The sequence below is a fragment of the Crocodylus porosus genome, unplaced genomic scaffold (genome assembly GCF_001723895.1).
Source record: "Crocodylus porosus isolate Cpor-Errol unplaced genomic scaffold, CroPor_comp1, whole genome shotgun sequence".
NCBI lineage: Eukaryota > Metazoa > Chordata > Crocodylia > Crocodylidae > Crocodylus > Crocodylus porosus.
In genome coordinates, this window is record NW_017728915.1 from 26,116,415 (window position 1) to 26,134,069 (window position 17,655).

Genomic DNA, 17,655 nt, shown 5'->3' on the forward strand with positions numbered 1-17,655 from the left:
CGCTTTGTTAAACTACCTTAGCAGAATCTGGAACACATTGTAATCACTGCCCTTGAACGAACCTGTATCTGCTCACAAGTTACATTTGCAAACAAGCCTTTTAAAACAACGTGCATATTGAAGGGCATTAAGGAACCACAACAATGGACAAATCTGAGGCAAGACAATAAACAGAGCAGGGCATACAAGGACAGCCCAAGCTAGTCTGGTAAACAGCCAGCCAGAGGATTTGTGTTTGAAACTCAGAAGACACATTGCAAAGCAAAGCGGAATATGAAAGTTCAGTATAAATTCCACTGAAACTACTGGAAAATACATTGGTTCTTTTACAGAATTACCACTAGGTTTCATGCAAAATAAAGGGGAACTTTTAAAGTTAAATATACCGAGTTTAAATCCTACATAGGGAATGGGTAAGGGTCTGATCTGAGACAGAATCACACATCAGAGAGTACTGGAGTTGAATAAAGAACAAGGACACCTGCTCTCACTGCACTTGTGTTCTTCATTTTGCAATATTCTCCACTCCCTGGTCCTTTTGCTTCAGCTGATCCTGTATTTTATATAGCAAAATGCTGCTGGCAGCTGAAAATAGCAGGATGAAACTGTCCTATTAATTCCATTGAGAAACTGTACAAGATGCTTCATTCTGGGTACAACAACCCTGCTACTTTTCATTGGTCCATGCTGTGGATGTCTGAATACTAGACATGTTATACTGTGGCTTAATGTAGTGGTAGTTGGTGCTCAGCCACTAGAGTGGTGAGCCTGGTGTTAGTGTAGAAGAGCTTATATTTCAAATGATTGTCATTTAATAATATTACAAAGACATTAGGCAATATCACAAGGGTGTATGATTGGGTTGAAAGTTAAAAAATGTCTCTCATCTTGATAGTTAGAAAATGACTATACATGTTCTTCAAAAATGAGCAGCACTTGTCTATGTCCATAGGAAAGGTAGCATTTCACGACTGTGTCCTCATTTCTCTGTTTCTGAAGGGGAATTAACATTTCTCTCCTTATGTGATAGACTATTATGTGCACTGTGCTGCCTCCTGGTCCTTCTTCCCCATATGCCAATAAGGTTGAAAAGAGGAGCTCAAAAGGGAGTCTGGTTCTTACATTTGTCTGGATGCTCATGCTATGCATGGACATGAAAGAGCAAGACCTGGGAGAACATGAAAACTGAAGAGCCACAGAACTTTGCTGTACCAGAAGCACATCATCCTCATTGGCATGGGAAAGAAATTAAAAGCAGATAATTGAATTCTGCCATGACTTCGAAATGCTAAAGCCCCAGAATTTCTCATGCTCCGGATCCTGCTGTTTTTGGGACTTTCCAACTTGGACAGATGCTTCAGGAGGAATGAGGCCTTCCTGTCTCAGAGCCACGTCTTCCATTCACTCTGGTTCCCAAAACCTCCCCTGAATCAGAATGGGTAAGATATTCAGAACTAGGCTTTCTACAGTTGCAGCAGTGTCAGACCTAGAGCACAAATTGACTTACCAAAAATTCACTGGAAGTAGAGTCCCAGGCATCCCATAGTCCAGGGGTTTTCAACCTTTTTTTAAGGAGGGTACCCCTTCTGGTGGCGGTGGCTGGACACGGAGTGGTGGAGGGGTGGCAGCAGCTGGAAGCAGAGCGGATGTGGGGGGTGGCAGCACCTAGATGCGGTATGGGGAGGGGGAGGGCTTGCAAATGGCGGTGTCAGAATAGGGTGGTGGATGGCAGCATCAGCCACTCCATGCGAGCTCCCTCCCCATGTCCCGCCAGCCAAGTGGCACCTGTGCAGCCTGCAGAGGGGAGCCACTGCTCTCGCTCCCCCCTCTCCTCCCTCCCTGTCCTGCTCCTGGGAGGTAGTGGCCCTGGGTAGAGGGTGGCTGCGCTCCATCCCTGCCTGCCCGCACATACTCCTAGCACCTTTCCAAGTACCCCTGGTTGACAACCCCCATTGACAACCCCTGCCATAGTCAACTATGTCTGAACAACCTGGACTTCGAATTGGATCTTGCATAATATCTATTGGGTGCCATAAGACGGTGCAGCTACTGACCACAGATCCCTGGTGGGAATAACAAGCTCTTTCCCAAACCCTTTGTTTGTCCTGCATGGCTGTATTGTGGAAGTACATGGGGTGTATTTTTCAATTTGCCCTAGCATTATTCTGAAGCGCAACATGAATTTCCAGCCTTTCACATCTAGCATGTGCTATACAAAGAAACCGTTGCTACCTGGCTTGATAAAGACAAGTCCAAGGAGATTCAAAGGCTGTTTTCCCAGTGTGGATTAAATTAATGGAAAAATCTATCTGGAATAAGAAAAGCTAAACAATTGTAAGTAAACCTTTAGTAAATATAGCCAGGTGCATACATAGCCTTTTTCTTCAGTTAATGGCTTATATACAACTGTATAATGGCTCCGCTTCTGATGTGACAGTTATGGACTGCCATCTCTGAACTATCCAGGAGATGGCAGTCCATAACAAGGGGACTCAGAGAATCTGTCTTTCTACAGAATGGTACCCTCTGAAATACAGTGTGCCATTCTCAGTTACTGGACTATCTGGATTTCCAACTGATGTAAGTGGTACTTTCTGTAAAGTCTTAGCTCTTAGAGGCACCTGACTGTACAAGAATTTCAGTTTTCTTTGCAAACAAGAATTTTCTGGCCCATGTGATTGCAAAGAAAATATGAGAACTTGACTCTAAAAACTATAGCACAAAAAAGAAAATTAAATAAATTCAACAACATAAAATCACAGAACTGAATTATCTCATTAATTTTAAGCCAGTCTCCTGACTGTCAAGACCTGACTCTCAATTTTTTAATGCTTAAGGTAGGTATCAGTATAGAGTCAAATACTATAGATTGACGGCTAGTTAGACGGTCCATTCCATTCTTCAAAGGTCAGTGCAAGACCATTGCTCCTATATTGTCTAGTGTTTTATCCAGTCCATCTTGAAATGCTCCAGACAATGAGAATTCTACCACTTGTCCTGGGAGGCCAAGTCAAAACTGAAGAGATGAAACACTTTTGTTTTGCCTCGGAACAAAATTAAAAATCATCTCAAGGGAATAGAAAATGATGCAATCCTGGACAACATCCCATCACCCCTGAATGACTGATATACACTTTACATTATACTGAAAGTGTCTTTGTTATTATGCTAAATAGTTTGGATATAGTGATGATATTTTCTTATAGTTCTGTTGCCGACTCTTCAAAAACTCAGAATTTTCAAAATGCAGTAAGTTCTGGAGGGGCCTACAGTTCCCGTGTCTCATATATTTATCCTTTTTATTAAAATGCTAGTGCTTACATGCATTTCATTCCTGTCATGAGAAAATAAGGAATTTAAAGACAAATTTTCCTTTCATTAATAGACTGTATTTCACCACAATAGGGACAGTTTATACTCTGTAACTAAAAGCCAAGAAACATTTAAACAATGTAAAAATCACTCTGCTATCACATGGGTTTTGATTCAATGTTCAGAAAGATGCAACTGCTGCTCACAGAAAAATGGAAGGGAGGTAAGAACCTCAGGAGCACTGATACCTTGAAGGATCGAGTTTCTAAAGCTCTTTACAACAATTATTTAAAGCCTCACAATAACCTTGAGAGGTAAATATTATCCCTGCATCACAGGTAAGGATGCTCTGACAGAGGCAGCTTAAGTAGCACGGAATGGGTATAACAGGGTAAGGAACAGAAGCCAGACCCTTTGAACTGGACAGGACTTCATTCATCCCTATGGGTCTCTGTCCATGAAGGAGCAGAAGATAGCTTATATTTCTTCAATCTCCATTATATGTAAATGTCAATGCAAACATACACTGAAAATCTTAAATGCAAATAGCCTATTGCCTACATGTAGGTAGTGGTGGTTTCATGGTGGTGTTTTTAATTTATCAATAAGCCATTTGTGTGTTTTGTCTCATTGTTGTCACAGGGCATTGTTGTATGGGTAGGATAGTATTTTTATGCATCCCTGATAAAAAAAAAAAACAACCTCAGTACTATCAACATTTTCAACGCAGCCCTTACATTTGAAAATTAACTTCTTCTTGTAGATTTTGGCTACATGACAGGCACACACAAGACTCATTACATCCCTGTTCACCTCCAGGACCAGGCAAGAAGGGCAGAATCCATCAGGTACAGAAAGGGGTTGGCAGAGAGGACCTTTATTTTCAATTATTCTGTTTATCAAGAGTGGTCACACTAGCTCTATCTTCACTGTACCTTGGCATGACTGGAGGGAGGGAAGGATTCCTGGGCATACGTCTCAGGTTAGATGAGCACAGGCTTTTGGGGAAGAAATAATAGAGGTTCTAGAGAGCTGTTTGCCCAAGTGAATTGTTTATAATCAGATTTTGCACTGTTTCATTACGTGATATTTCAGGACCCTATTTGGACTGCAGGACACTTAAGTCAGTAAGTAGTTTGGAACCTCCTTTAATCCAAAGAGATCCATTATTGACTTGCTCAAGGTAGTAGTGGACAAGATGACAAAACTACATTTGTCTATGATGGTGCCACCCTGACCTCCCTACTGTGATGGTGGTGAACGAGAGTCATGGAAAAAGCAAGATACAGCCACAGGAAGTTTTTCCCTCTAATGCAGCATAAGAGTAGACCTGCTGAAGAGAGAGATGAAGCAAGACAACACACAATACACACATTTGATTTAAAAAACAACAATTTATCTACTTTGTCAAATACATTGAAAATACCTCATAAAGAATATCCTGCCTTCTGTACTAGCAGCTTGTATAACTAGCTGCATAAATTACAATTAATTATGGCCAGTGCATTGCAATTTATAATTATTTCCCTCTGCTCTAGCAGCTTCCAGCTAAGGCATTCAAAACACTTTCTAACCGTTGCTGAATTAGTCTTCACAACATCCCTGTGAGGTAGGTAAGTGTTATTAGCCCCATTTTACAGATGAGGACATGGAGGGATGGAGAGTTCTAGTGAATATACAAGCTGTATGGGAAGCCTACAAAAGAGCCCTGATCTCCTTGCTCCCAGCCCTGTGCTTCAACCACAATACTAGCTTCTCTCTCTTTTTACAGAGATTTGCTCAGGAACCAATGTCTCCATTCTCTTTTCTCTGCTTCTCTTACGCTGTACAACTTGTTGCAAAGTAAGAGGGAAGTGAGGAGCAGCCTAACTTGAAGAAAAGAGATTTGAGAGAACAATTTGATTGTATCACTTCTACACAAATTGCATCAGCTTTTTAGAATAGGGCTGGAAATTGTTGGTAATTAACTGGAATGCACAGATGTCTGTTGCAGCTAACGTCAGCAGCATTTACATTAGTAGAGGCAAAACATGTCCATTGAGATTTTTGCCAGCAAAGTGGCAGACATTCAGATCCTATTTATATTTGCCTCATTTAAGGTACCTGTATTCTGAGGAGGTAAAAGTGCAGTGTTGAAGCCTCTCAGTGAGTTGGAGTACTTATCTCTGGAATGCAGCCACATCTAGGGGCTGATTTGCACCCCAGGTTTAGTCAGGTGCAACTCCACTGAAGTCAGTTAATTATACTAAGGTGAGCCCCCAGAGTGGAATGGAGCATCTGCTTCACAATGCACACCACCACAAACTTCAGGGCAAGAAATAAAGGAAACCACATTTCAGGGGAATGCACTTCCCCGAGGTAGAATTTGAACAGGCCATAGGATTACCATCCTATATGCTACAAAAATTGCTACAAATTTGCCTGACTTGATAAGGAAACTCCTTCTGACTGAATTAAACATAGGGCACTAGGTATGTCCCTATGGTCCAAGGGCTTTGGACAAATGCTAGATGCAGTGATCTGCAGTGAAATGGTTTGCTTGTGGGGTGCTGAGTACATTTATAACACGACATAAGCTAACAACATCATAACATCCAAATATTTAGAAGCAGTCATGAAATTAATGCCTACCTGAAATGAATGGAGAAAATGACATAATTCTCACTGCTACTGGTTTAGTCTTTCTGCTCACAGATGTGAAAAGGCAATAGTAGTCAATGAAAATATGATCAGGGAATTTTCAGAATGAGAGTAATTGGACAAATAGGACAGATTCCAAAGGAAATCAATGGAAGGCAGAAGCATCTGATTTCTATGTCATTAGAGCACATGACTATTACTGAATTTTTTCTATCATAGCTTAGTGGCTTTTCTACAGTAGTTTATAATAGCTCTATTATTAAAAGTTTTGCCCCTCACAAGCAATTTCTCATTCTAAAATACTCAGTTAAAAACATAAAATTGCATTTAATAATTCTGTAGAATTTCAGCACACCGTTCTTCTGGAGAGCACCCGGGATTACTAAAATATCCCAGTTTCTTAAAAATGTCCTTTCATTAGTAAACAAGATCCCATGATATTTTTAAAAGAATAAATCTGGCCCATTTAGTAAAGTATTAAACCAAGAAGTACTGATTTTTTTTCTGCACTAAAACGTGAGGTGGCCAGGGAATAATATAGTAATATCTGAAGACCACAGGTCTTTTCTGGTTTTTTTGAACATGGAAGCACTTGGATTGCTGAAGCTCAATACTAATTTTCTTTTTCAAGCCTTGAAGGAAGCTCGAACTGTTCTCTCCTTCAGAGGCTGAGGGGGGCGAAAATTATCCACCATCTGGATCTTCTGGTCTTCCTCACTGGTGAAGAGAAGGGTTCGGAATTTCTCCAGCTGTAGATCCATGTAAAACAAATTCACTTTTAAAAAGGCAAATAGTTTACTGCTTTTGAAAAAAGAGCAAAAAGAAAACATTCGGTACTTTGGAAGTGACAGGGAAGAGGTTATGTGACCACTGAATTTGTTCAGTCAGATATCAGAGACCTAATCATACTGTGAAGTACATCTGGGTTGATTAAAATAGAGGACAAAGTTTATATAGATAATTAGACACCTAAATATGAAAATACAAGCCAACTAGGATTTTCATGTTCCTAGGTTTCAGCAGTATTATGTAGCTCGATTTTCAAAAGTATTTAAACACTAAATATCCATTTCTAAGTTTTTAAGTCATTTTACAATTCCTCATTCTAAAATATTATTTTACATACAGTGAAGAAATTCTAGGCATCTGCCTGCATTTAATTTGGAGATGGTTGCACAGATGTGAAAGAGACAGCATTTGGCCCATTTTATCTCTGTGGAGGCATAAGCAAAATATTGGCTGTTACTTGTATTAGCCAGCTATCCACCCTACTCTAGCAGTCACAATTCTGTCACTCAGGACATCAGGGAAAGACGTCACAAATTATCTGTCATTTCTTAAATCAGGCCAAACATTAAAAAAAAATCATGGTTCACAGATCCATTTCCGAACCCAGCAAAAATAAAGTCCAGCCTGGGGACAAGCTAAGTGCACTTGTACCTGTTTCTCAGAAATCCTGATAGGCTCCTTCATCACTATCCATGTTACACTCTCATTTAGAGGAGGTGTTGTCAGAGAGCCAGGGTAGGTCCAATAATCTAGGCTGAAGGGCAGGAGGCATTTTGGATTGAAGCTTCTGAACTGAGCTTTTGTCCCCTGGAAAGAATTGATAAGTTATATTTCACTTTTTAAAATATGCGTTGAGAAACAGAAGTGCCAGCTAATAGCTTCAAAATTACAAAAATACTGGGGTAACAGTTGGACTGTGTCTAATAACAAAAGCATTGTAAGAACACCACTCATCTAGTATCATGGCGCTATCACATGAGCTCCTTACCATGCAGCAGTCCCAACACCGGCTGCTGGTTCTTGAGTGTGTTAGAGGGTATGCCTCTATTGCCTAGTATATCGAAAGGTCTCCTGACAATTCATGCCCCTTGTGTAGGGCATCCCATGAGAAAATAAGGCAGAAAATCTCTGCTCTGAATGGTGCGTGGCATGAGTTTCATAAAACAGCATGTGCCTTCTAACTAGCACATGCTTTTGTGGAATTGAAGGAACTTGTCATTTTGGGGGTCTTACAACATTGGCATCAGTGAAGAGCTTCAAAAAAGGTAAAGTGTCTGTAAAACTGCAGATTTCAGAGCCTACAAGGAGTTACGACAAGTGTAGCTCATGTCCCATGGCAGTCCTTCCAGTTTTCAGCTGTATCACCACAAGGTCCTGAAGGAGAAACTCTTCCTTTCCCAAGTCTGGAAATCAGATGCTGGGAATAGTTGTGACCATGTCATCAGGACTGCATCTAATTAAAGATGTGCACTTATCCACAACATTGTAATTAACTGTCTTTCATGCACACAAGCAGGAAAATGAGCATACTTGTAAGGGACATGTAATGGAATTATCATGAGTACATTTGAAGCAGGAATTCTCTGATACAAGGGACTGTACATTCTTAGAGGCAGGGTGAAGTACATTTAAGTGATCATTTTTACATGCCTTTGTAGTGTGCTATTCTGATAGGGTGTAGCCACACAAGTCAGGAAAGAGTTAATGGGAGTTTGGAAGCCTAATCAGCCCCATGCTGTAGATGGCAAGCTCCAAAGGAGAGTCCACCTGAACTGATATCTGAGAAGAAAAAATGACCTTTAGCTTTAACTGTAGGACAGCAGATTGGTTTGGGGCTCAGGGCCTGAGGAGGAGTCCTCATGGAGAGGTAGGCTTGGCAGAAGATGATTGTCAACAACCAATTCTGGTTTACCCAAGCCTAGATAGGGCAGGAGTGGTTGCTTTTGTTGAGCCTGGAAAGGATGAAAAACCTGATAAGGACTCATACCATGGGCAGAAAAAAAGGGAAAAAAAGTTTCTTTTTGGTTTCTTTCAACTTTAGGGGACTCCAGAAGGATCAGAACTATCACATGACCTAGCCGAAGAGACTGGGCACACCAGGTGAAAGACCAGCAGGAGCAGCACAGGGAGCACATGGCTACGGTGATGCCCTAACACTATGTGAGTTTGGGTGAGGATAGTAGGCATGTTGCTGCTTTAGTTATTTGTTTAACTTAAGCTCCTGTACAAGCCTCATGGGTAAAGGAGATTAAAAAAGGAAGAGAACATACATACATAAAACTTACTTTAAATTTTACCATGTAAAAGGCATCAGTGAGTCTGTTCATATGACCAAGTTCTTTTCCAGTCTAAAAGTGTAATGGATAAAGTTAGGTAAGAATATGGATATCATTATGCTTGAATATGCAGCAGTCCATTTTCTTCCCTGAGTCTCAGCTGGGATGTTTCTCCCAAGGTAGGTTTAATTGCAATTTGCATGGAGTTATTGCTTCCAATAAAGTCATCTGCTTTCCCTAAATATCCCTTTTCAAACAGGTGTCTTGGTTCTTAAACATTTGACAGCGTGACACTTCTCTATACATAAACACACTATTTGGGGGCTCTTACCTCCAAGAAAACACCAATGACTGCCAAGCCATCTGGAGCTGCTGCTGCTTCTCCAAATGTTGCATATTTTTTGGCGTTCCAATGAACTAAGTGGAGCTGCAGAAAGCAATATATTAGTAAGAAATAAACAGTTAATGAAAGGGGCTCTCACCAAGGTTATATCATATTTAGTAAGCAGTAACATCAGCCAATTCTAAGGATAACAGCAATGTTCAGAGGGAACATTTCCCAGAAGTTACGAGCAGAACCGCCTCAATTATTAAATGAGCCGGTTCCAAAATAGCAGTCCTCTGATTGCCAAGCAACAAATATGCATTTCCTGTGTCAGCTAGAAAACTGCTCCTTTTTCTATAAGCTAATTCCAGCACTATCGTCCTGCCCCTTGAAATACCTGTTATTGATTATTTTTATCTAGTTGCTACAGTGAGCATCCCAAGTTAGAGAGACAGATGGCACTCCTTGAAGTCCCACAGCCATCTTATAAAGAACTAGAAAAGACCTCCCAAGACACTGAATCATCCCCCTGCTTCACAGGCAATCATATCATATACTTATACCCAACTCCATCCTAAAATCTCTTTGGGCGAGGTTTTTCCCCCTAGTGCAAGACTGGTTCAAAACCTTCTCAAACAAAGGTTACCTCTGGTTGTATTTATAGAGAACAAGCATCTCACTTGCTCAGCCTTCCTTTTACTTGGCTAAGCAAACCAAGATAAGCTTTTTGCATTTAGTCTGTATGGCAACCAGAGCAGGCTCAGGAGCACACCTCAGAAATAAGCCGAACTCATTCATGCCGACTCTTGTGAGACCCTAAACTGACACAGTAGACAACATAGACAGGCCTGAGTGGTACCGAATACAGTTCCTGGCACCAGGCTCTGGCTCTCCAGGAACACAGAATTGGGCTCCTTGCTATGGGCAAACAAAGCAACTGTGATGTAAATGAAGGCTGTTGATGTTACTGTGATGTAAATGAAGGCAGGGATTTACTAGGAGTCAGCTACTCTGTGGTAGCTGTCTGTGCACACATTCTTATCCCATGGTAAATGAAAGCTCACCTTCTTTTATTGAGGAGTAAGACACTATAAGTTGACTTGTCATGAATGGGCTTTTAACTGCTTTTAAAAATTCGACCCCTTGTACTTAAAGTATATGTCAAAGCCTCTAATCTGGCTTCAGTAAATCATCCAGAAGTGCTATTACATCATAATATGGATGCCTAATTCACCAATTACATGACATCTGAACGTCAACCAATATCCATGTACAGCAACCAGTGGATCTTGATTCACTGATAGATCTCGAAGCTTCTTGCAATAGATATCGAAGCCTCTTGGAGTTGATCTGAGGCTGGGGTGGGGGGCTGAGTGTCCGTGTGCATGCACGTGTGCACCCCAGCTCAGCGGGTCAGTCCGTGGGGAAAGGAAGAGACAGGGGCTAGATTGAGGCCCCTGCAGTGAGGGGCAGTGCCACAGAGGCAGGAGCAGGAGTAAGTTGAGTGAGGCCCCTCGGGGTGGGACTTACCTGCTGGGGAGGTACACTCCCAAATATTTTTTTCTCCCTTTGCCTCAATTTCCCCCTCCCCCCCACCACTTTCCCTCGCCACAGACTTACCTGCTGGGGGGTGGGGGGGGGGGAGGAGGAGGTAGTGGCAGCACAAGGTAGATCTTGGGTTGCTTTTAAATGCCAAAGGTGATCTCCTACTTAAAAAGGTTGGAGACCACTGATGTACAGGCCTAGAAGAAATTCAGTCCTTATCAGTAGTAGATCCAGGACTGCAAAAAGGGGGGTTAAGCAGTAGCAGCAGAGAGCTCACTGCGCGTGTGTCCAACAGCCAAGACTGAAGCTCTTGGCAGCAAACTAGCAGCAACACAGGTGTGACACCCCCATGGGTCCGCTGCTGGTATCCATATTAGTTTGGAAGGCTTCAGCCATATGTTACTGAAGTAGTCACATACTCTACATAACCTGTATTAACCAGGAGATAAACAACAGGCCAATAGCCATGTAGTGGGTTGTGAGCTAAATAATCATTTATGGTAATATCACTGATAGCCTAATACCCAGATCTATTGGATAACTGGCTGTGAGTTCACCTTCTGCAAGCTCTTCTCCATGTCTGGCTAATCTTTTCCAGTAGTTTTGTGCACTCATGTCATACCTTTAGTGAAACTGTATCCCACCTGGGAATGTTTACTAGATAAGGGAAGGCTTCCCATCCCTACTGTAGATAAAGAGTAATGGCTTACAGATAGCCTGTGTATTAATGACTATAGCAATGTATTGTTTGATTAAATGCAAGGAAGGACCAAGTTGCAAGAATTCAGATCTAGAGTCAAACTGTTCTGAGTGCTAGTGTTGTTGGGATACAGTATTTGCATCTCCTTTTTAGCTAAATTGTGTGAAGAACTTCTTACCTCACCAGGAAAAGATTTGCCATCAACTGTATGCTCTGATCCCTGACTGTGCTTCTTCCCCCAATGAAAATGGAACTGCTTTAGCCGATAGGAACCTTCAAGTGGCCCTCCTTTGACCACTGTAAATAGAAACAGAGAAGGGAATATAAAAAATTATTTTTTTTAATCCATGACTGGAGAAACTAGGATGAACAACAGTGCAAGAACAGCATCTCTTAATAGACAATAGGATTTTTTAAAATACATATACAGGACAGAATCCATAGCTGGAATTAACAAAATACAAAGAAAACACTGTATCTTGGCTTCAAGCACTTTAGAACTGATAACATGCAAGTAAATTAATCTCTGACTGAAGAGTCAGTAAATCAAATTAATGATGTGTTTGACCAGTAGTGGACCTGTTGGAAACTCACAAATCTCCTGTGTCACCCCTCAGAGATGTTCCTATTTTAGGAAGTTACTCTCTCTAAGAGTTTCAGATTAGGTGGTTAAGGCTGTTGCGTTTTCCTCATAAATGATATCAGAATTAGCAAAAAGATTTATGCTAATCAGAGAAACATTTTATAGCATAGCTAGCAATTTATATAGTTTACATGATTTGGGAGTTATCTTTGGAAATGTAAATTTGAGAAAACAGCATTGAATAGTTATGTGCTGAGGCTAAACAATTCTTCCTACTGACATTCAGAAAACTGAACGTGTGTTATTACTACAAATATCAGTTTGTGAAATAATTGTATATGCTTTTAAATCTTTAGAATTATAAGGCTCCTTGAGTCTTTGTATAATGTGGGGGCAGAGGAGAAACTGTAGGGAAAGTGTAGACAATGCAATTTTATAGTTATAGATAACTGAACTGAAGTATTTCATCTTTAGAATTTAGAATTGCTTTTCTCTTTAATGGAAGTTCCTTATATTCAGTTTTCTGTTAATACCTGATCCTGGTAAGGGAAGGTAATGCAATATCTTGTACCTTTCATCAGAGGTTCTTACTTTACAAAGGGGGAGAAAAGAGATATGAAGAAAGTATATGCAAACTTTTAAAATTTGTCCATTAATACCCAGAGGATGTCAAATACATTCATTAAATAGAACTCTCATTTGCATTCTAGTAACTCCTTTGTGATTTAAGGAGATGGGACAATAGATTGTTTCTGTCCAACAGGATTTAAAATCAAATAGTCTAAATCTTCAGTTAAAATAAAGAGCATAATGTCTGTAAAATACTAACTACCACATAGTCCTTTTTCAAGCTACAATATAGTCATAAACATTTTATCTGTTTACAAGTTTTCCATATTATGGATTTATTTCACTGTTCATAGTATTATCATCTCTGAACCAGGTATTATGCGAATGGTATTTTTGAGGTGTTTTCTACAACCCAACCACAGGTCAAGGTGGACTTTGTACATTAAATCAGCTTCAATAAAAAAGAGCACTTAAAACATGTGCTGAACTTAATGAGACTTAATTACATTTTTAAAGTTTAGCATGTTCTTACATGCTTTGCTGAACTGGGGCCAACTGGAAGCTGGTAAGATGAATGAAATACATCTTCTTCCTCCTCCTCTCCAGAAAGAGCTCTGCAGTGCCCTCTGTGCAAAGGTCGTGAGTCACTGGACTTATGCAGGAACAGCCTAAATAGCCTCCCTCCCAAATCTGCTCTCCAGCAGCTCTCCTCTCTCCTGACATCAACCCTGGCATAGCACATAACAGGCTGACTCCACCACACTGGGACAGCACTACAGCAGTACAGGGCACTCTCCTCCAAGCCCTCTGAAGCTAGATGAGTTCACTATTAAAGGAGCAAAGTTTTGTTGACAACTGCAGGGGAATTGTTTCTGAACGCAATTGTTGCAAATGCACTTTAAAAAGCCAGTTTGTGAGTTGATCTCTAAGCAGCTGATTTTTAGGTAAATGCAGATCCACTGTCTTTCGATACAGATCAGTAAATACACTTGAAAATGTATCACTGGAGGAGCTGTTTGCTTATCCTTAGGTTTTATTTTTTCTATTTTTCTTTTTCATAGGAGACCTAGTGGCTGTAATTTAAACCCACACCTGATAATGCTCAGACAATCTTATGAGATTACTTCGAGGCAACACAGCATTCCTCAGGTCATCACAGGCTCACTTCCTAGCTACGTTAACAAAGGGCTTGAGTGTCCAACACATCCAATTAAACTAAGGCCTTAGCACAAGCCCCTACACTGATGGATGCCCCACTACTTACTAACATAAAGAACATAAAAGCGAACTACCTAATCAGAGGCCAGTTACATAAATGTCTCTTGGTACTGATCATGACTGTCATTTCAAATTAATGCCATTCTGTAAGTGAAGGTTTAATGTTATTGTTGTAGCCTTAACAATCCAGGGACATGAGAAAAGCAAGGTTTGTGTACTGCAGGGCTGTCCCACTGATAGCCTGCAGGCTACAGATGGCCAGCCAGGGATTTATATGTAAGCCATAGGTCTCTCACCTGGCTGCCACTTCTCACTTCTTTCTGTGGCAAGAGCTAGAGGCTTCCCCCTCCCTCCTTTAGCTGCTGTTTCCTGCCTTTACCCCAGCGGGTGGGCCAGTGCAGCAGCAGAGGGAGCTGAGGGTGTATCTAGGGCACACATGCAGTTGTAGTGGGTGAGGAAAGCTGCCCACACAGACTTGCATTACTGCAGGAGGGGGGAATCACATGTACACACCCACATGGTGGGAGGGGGACATTTGGTGTAGTGGTGGGGGCTGCGTGTTGGATGGGGTGAGTGTCTGTGGGACACCCCTGGTGTGACCTGCATGGCTTGTGGCTGCTGGGGACTTAGAAGTCAGAAAGTCCTGGTGTAGCGAGCCCACTTACGTAGTTGGGAGAGTCTGCGAGTAAATCAGAGTTAGATGGAAAAAAGAACAATCTGTTGGTTACAGTATCAGCTTTTGCTTTTCTGGGAGTTGAGGGTGAACACTAAAAGGCTGCTGCAGCTAATACAACAGGCTCAGTCTGACTCCTAAATAGACCTGACAAGAAAGATCATATCATTTCTGAAAAAGCCATGCAGCCAACAGGAGGAGGGGCAAGACACCAAGCAGATGTGCTGGAAAGCTGGTATCAGCAAGAGTGCAGGAGAACCACGTGCAGGTCCAAGCATCTGAGGTGACAGCCCTTCCCTTGTAACAACCAAAGTTTCTCTTTGTGATGGTTCCTCCAGAGTTGCTTCTCCCCAGACTCCATTTTTACGTATCATGCAGAAATAGGCACTCGGAAGAGAGACTGTGAGACTCAGTTCTGCCTCATAAGCCTCTGTCATATTTCTAGTCAAATATTCAGGCCCAAGAACATGGTTAAACAAAATACAAGCAGATAAGATCATATACCCTGAGCCTAGTACTGCCACAGATAGCCTATCAGAAGATTTAAACAGGGGTAAAATTCTATACTGACTTTAACTGTTACTTCAAGGAAGGAATTTTATCACCTTCCTAACTACGAAGGTGCAAAAATATGAGTCATCTGTAGTCTGACACAAGCATTCACAGCATGTAACACTTACCTGTCTTGTCATCAGCATCTTCAAACTCTACCATGACTGAGTGGCCATTATTGGAGATGCTAAGAGATGTACTCAATTCATAGGAGATGGTGAGAGGCTTCAGGTGAGGGTCATAGACTGCTTTTGTGGACTCTATATCAATAGGTGACTGACGATCTCCCTGAGCAATAGGATAGGACTTGTACCACTCAGAAGGCCCTTTAAAATGAAGCGGAAGGGGAAACAGTCTTACTTTTTGGATGCCATAGATCTAAAACCATCATTACAGGTGTTTAGGACATGATATGACATGAATGCCATGATCAGAGGAAATCATTTGTCATCTAAGAAGTTACCTGAAATGCTTTGCATTATGTTGCATTTTACAATTCCTAACAGAGCAGTTACCAATTTTGTAGTAATTTAGCTATTTTATACCAAGCAGGCTGAAAAGAACACAAATCATGCACAGGCACCTCAAGATCTATCTATTTCCTCCCCCAGCTTTCTGTAGAAATTAAGTGCAATTCTAAATTTATTCTAACACAGACTCATTTGAGGATTTTCTCCCTGTTTATTATTTTACACACACACACACATACACGCTATTTAAGCTTTAAGCTTTCTTAGGTAAGACTGTGGTTAATGCTCTGCTGATTGAAATGAGATGCATATGACTCATAATCTCTCCGCGACTGACTATGTGTTTATTTTTAAATCCATTTTATGACTGCAATAAATCGTTTCAAGACAGTCCTCACTACTCCCTAAACCCATTATGATATCTCTCAACTCTAAATGAGCAGTACCTATATGATTATCAACACCTTTGGACTTGACCCAGCCTAGTGGGGTAAAAGACCAGTTTAATCAGGCATTTTTTTGTTGCAGAAACTGCAAAATTCTCATGCCATCTGAGAAAACAAAAGTATACTGTTTACTCTTTTTCAATTTTTTTTTGTTACAGTAAATACAGCAACTTAATTCTTCTATTCCCTGCTTCAGGAAAGTTGTAAATGTTTTGCAGTTTTATATATTACAGTTCACCCGAACACACTTTTAACTCTAGCATTCCTGTTTTTGTTGAAGGGCGGAAACATTTTAATCAGGCACGGTGTAAAAGAATTACAAGATGCAACGTGACACACTATGTTGGTCTCTGAGAGGCACCAAGCACTGGGCTTATAAACTATTTACTTTCCTTTTTTCCATCTAAGGGAAGCTTTTAAAGATATATTTTTGAAATTCTACTGACTGAAGATCAATGTCATATACTTGTGTTTCCTTGTCAGCTTTGTGTTGATACAGCAGATACACAAATGGTATCTGTGGAGCTATCCAGCTTTCACTCAGACACAGGGCAGCTAAAGCAATTCCTGCAAGAACATGGTCATATAGAAACTTGCACACTTGCTGGGTTAACACCAAACATTTATCCATCCATTCTCTGCAAAGATACAAATATTGTAAAATGCTGCAGAAGGAGTCTTTAAAGGCTCCACATTCAATCTCTCTTGCACACACTTTTTTGAGAGTGGGAGGTGCAGAAGGAGACTGACTGTACATTAAAGTTCAAATCAGAATGACACATGACAACTTGTTTATTATAAAAAGCCTCCAATGTTTAATACTTATCTGTACAGTTTTTTGATATTCAAGAAATATCTATAGCATGGATACCACACTTTAGTCAGCTCAGTGGGAGTACAAATATCACATTTTAGTCAGCTCCGTGGAATCAGAATGTCCATTACTGCTACACTAAATCTCCTTTATGCAAAGGATTGATTTTACAGACACACTCACACACAAAACCCCAGCTAATCCTGTTTGCTGTCATCTTTTTAGGGAGGATATGCCTAAAATAACTGCAGTCACTGAAGATTAGCAATATTCCTTCTCCCTCTAGGAAAGATGCAGGTTGCTGAAACCCAGTTCGTGACTCTGCTTGCTGAATACAGCAAGTGAGCAGCAGAAGTTTGTGCATTTCCTTGTTCCCATTTTTGGAGGATGTTTATTATTGGTTAACTTGTTAATAGCCTGCTGCATATATATGATGTCTTTAGATAGTGAAATACAGTCAAGTCTGCAGGGGTTAGCCAAGAGAACTGAAAAGGAGATGGGTATGGAAGGAGAGAGGACACAGAGATGCATGAGGTTTGGGGGTGAGCAACCTACCGTCATCCTGCCCATATCCCCAGCAGTGGTGACCCGTCATTATGCAGGCTGCTGTGCTCTGCCTTGCTCTCAGCTCTGATCCAAGTGCTGCTGATTACCTGCCTTTATAATGTCTCACTTGTGGGATAGTGTCAGCCTCTTAAAGACACAGAGCAGCTAAAGCAGTTCCTGTGGGAGGAAGGATGGA

The 17,655-nt window shown here is 41.0% G+C and overlaps 1 protein-coding gene across 1 annotated transcript; it reads right to left on the reverse strand.

The window, feature by feature from the left end:
- Window positions 1-4,122: 4,122 nt before the first annotated feature.
- CA7 (carbonic anhydrase 7) lies at window positions 4,123-17,655 on the reverse strand. The gene is made up of 7 exons (XM_019535886.1): window positions 17,469-17,655; window positions 15,312-15,509; window positions 11,766-11,884; window positions 9,349-9,444; window positions 9,027-9,089; window positions 7,393-7,548; window positions 4,123-6,701 (listed from the first exon to the last, which is right to left on the reverse strand). The coding sequence occupies exons 1-7, from the start codon at window positions 17,506-17,508 to the stop codon at window positions 6,579-6,581; spliced, it is 795 nt and encodes a 264-aa protein (XP_019391431.1). The 5' UTR covers window positions 17,509-17,655; the 3' UTR covers window positions 4,123-6,578.

What these genes read in the sequence shown, in the direction of transcription:
- CA7 (XM_019535886.1), bottom strand. Translation starts at nt 17,508, where the DNA reads ATGACGGGTCACCACTGCTGGGGATATGGGCAGGATGACG. An exon ending in GGGATATGGGCAGGATGACG is followed by an intron (nt 15,510 to 17,468) that starts GTAGGTTGCTCA and finishes TTCATTTTAAAG; the next exon opens with GGCCTTCTGAGTGGTACAAG. An exon ending in GCAAATCTTTTCCTGGTGAG is followed by an intron (nt 9,445 to 11,765) that starts GTAAGAAGTTCT and finishes TGCTTTCTGCAG; the next exon opens with CTCCACTTAGTTCATTGGAA.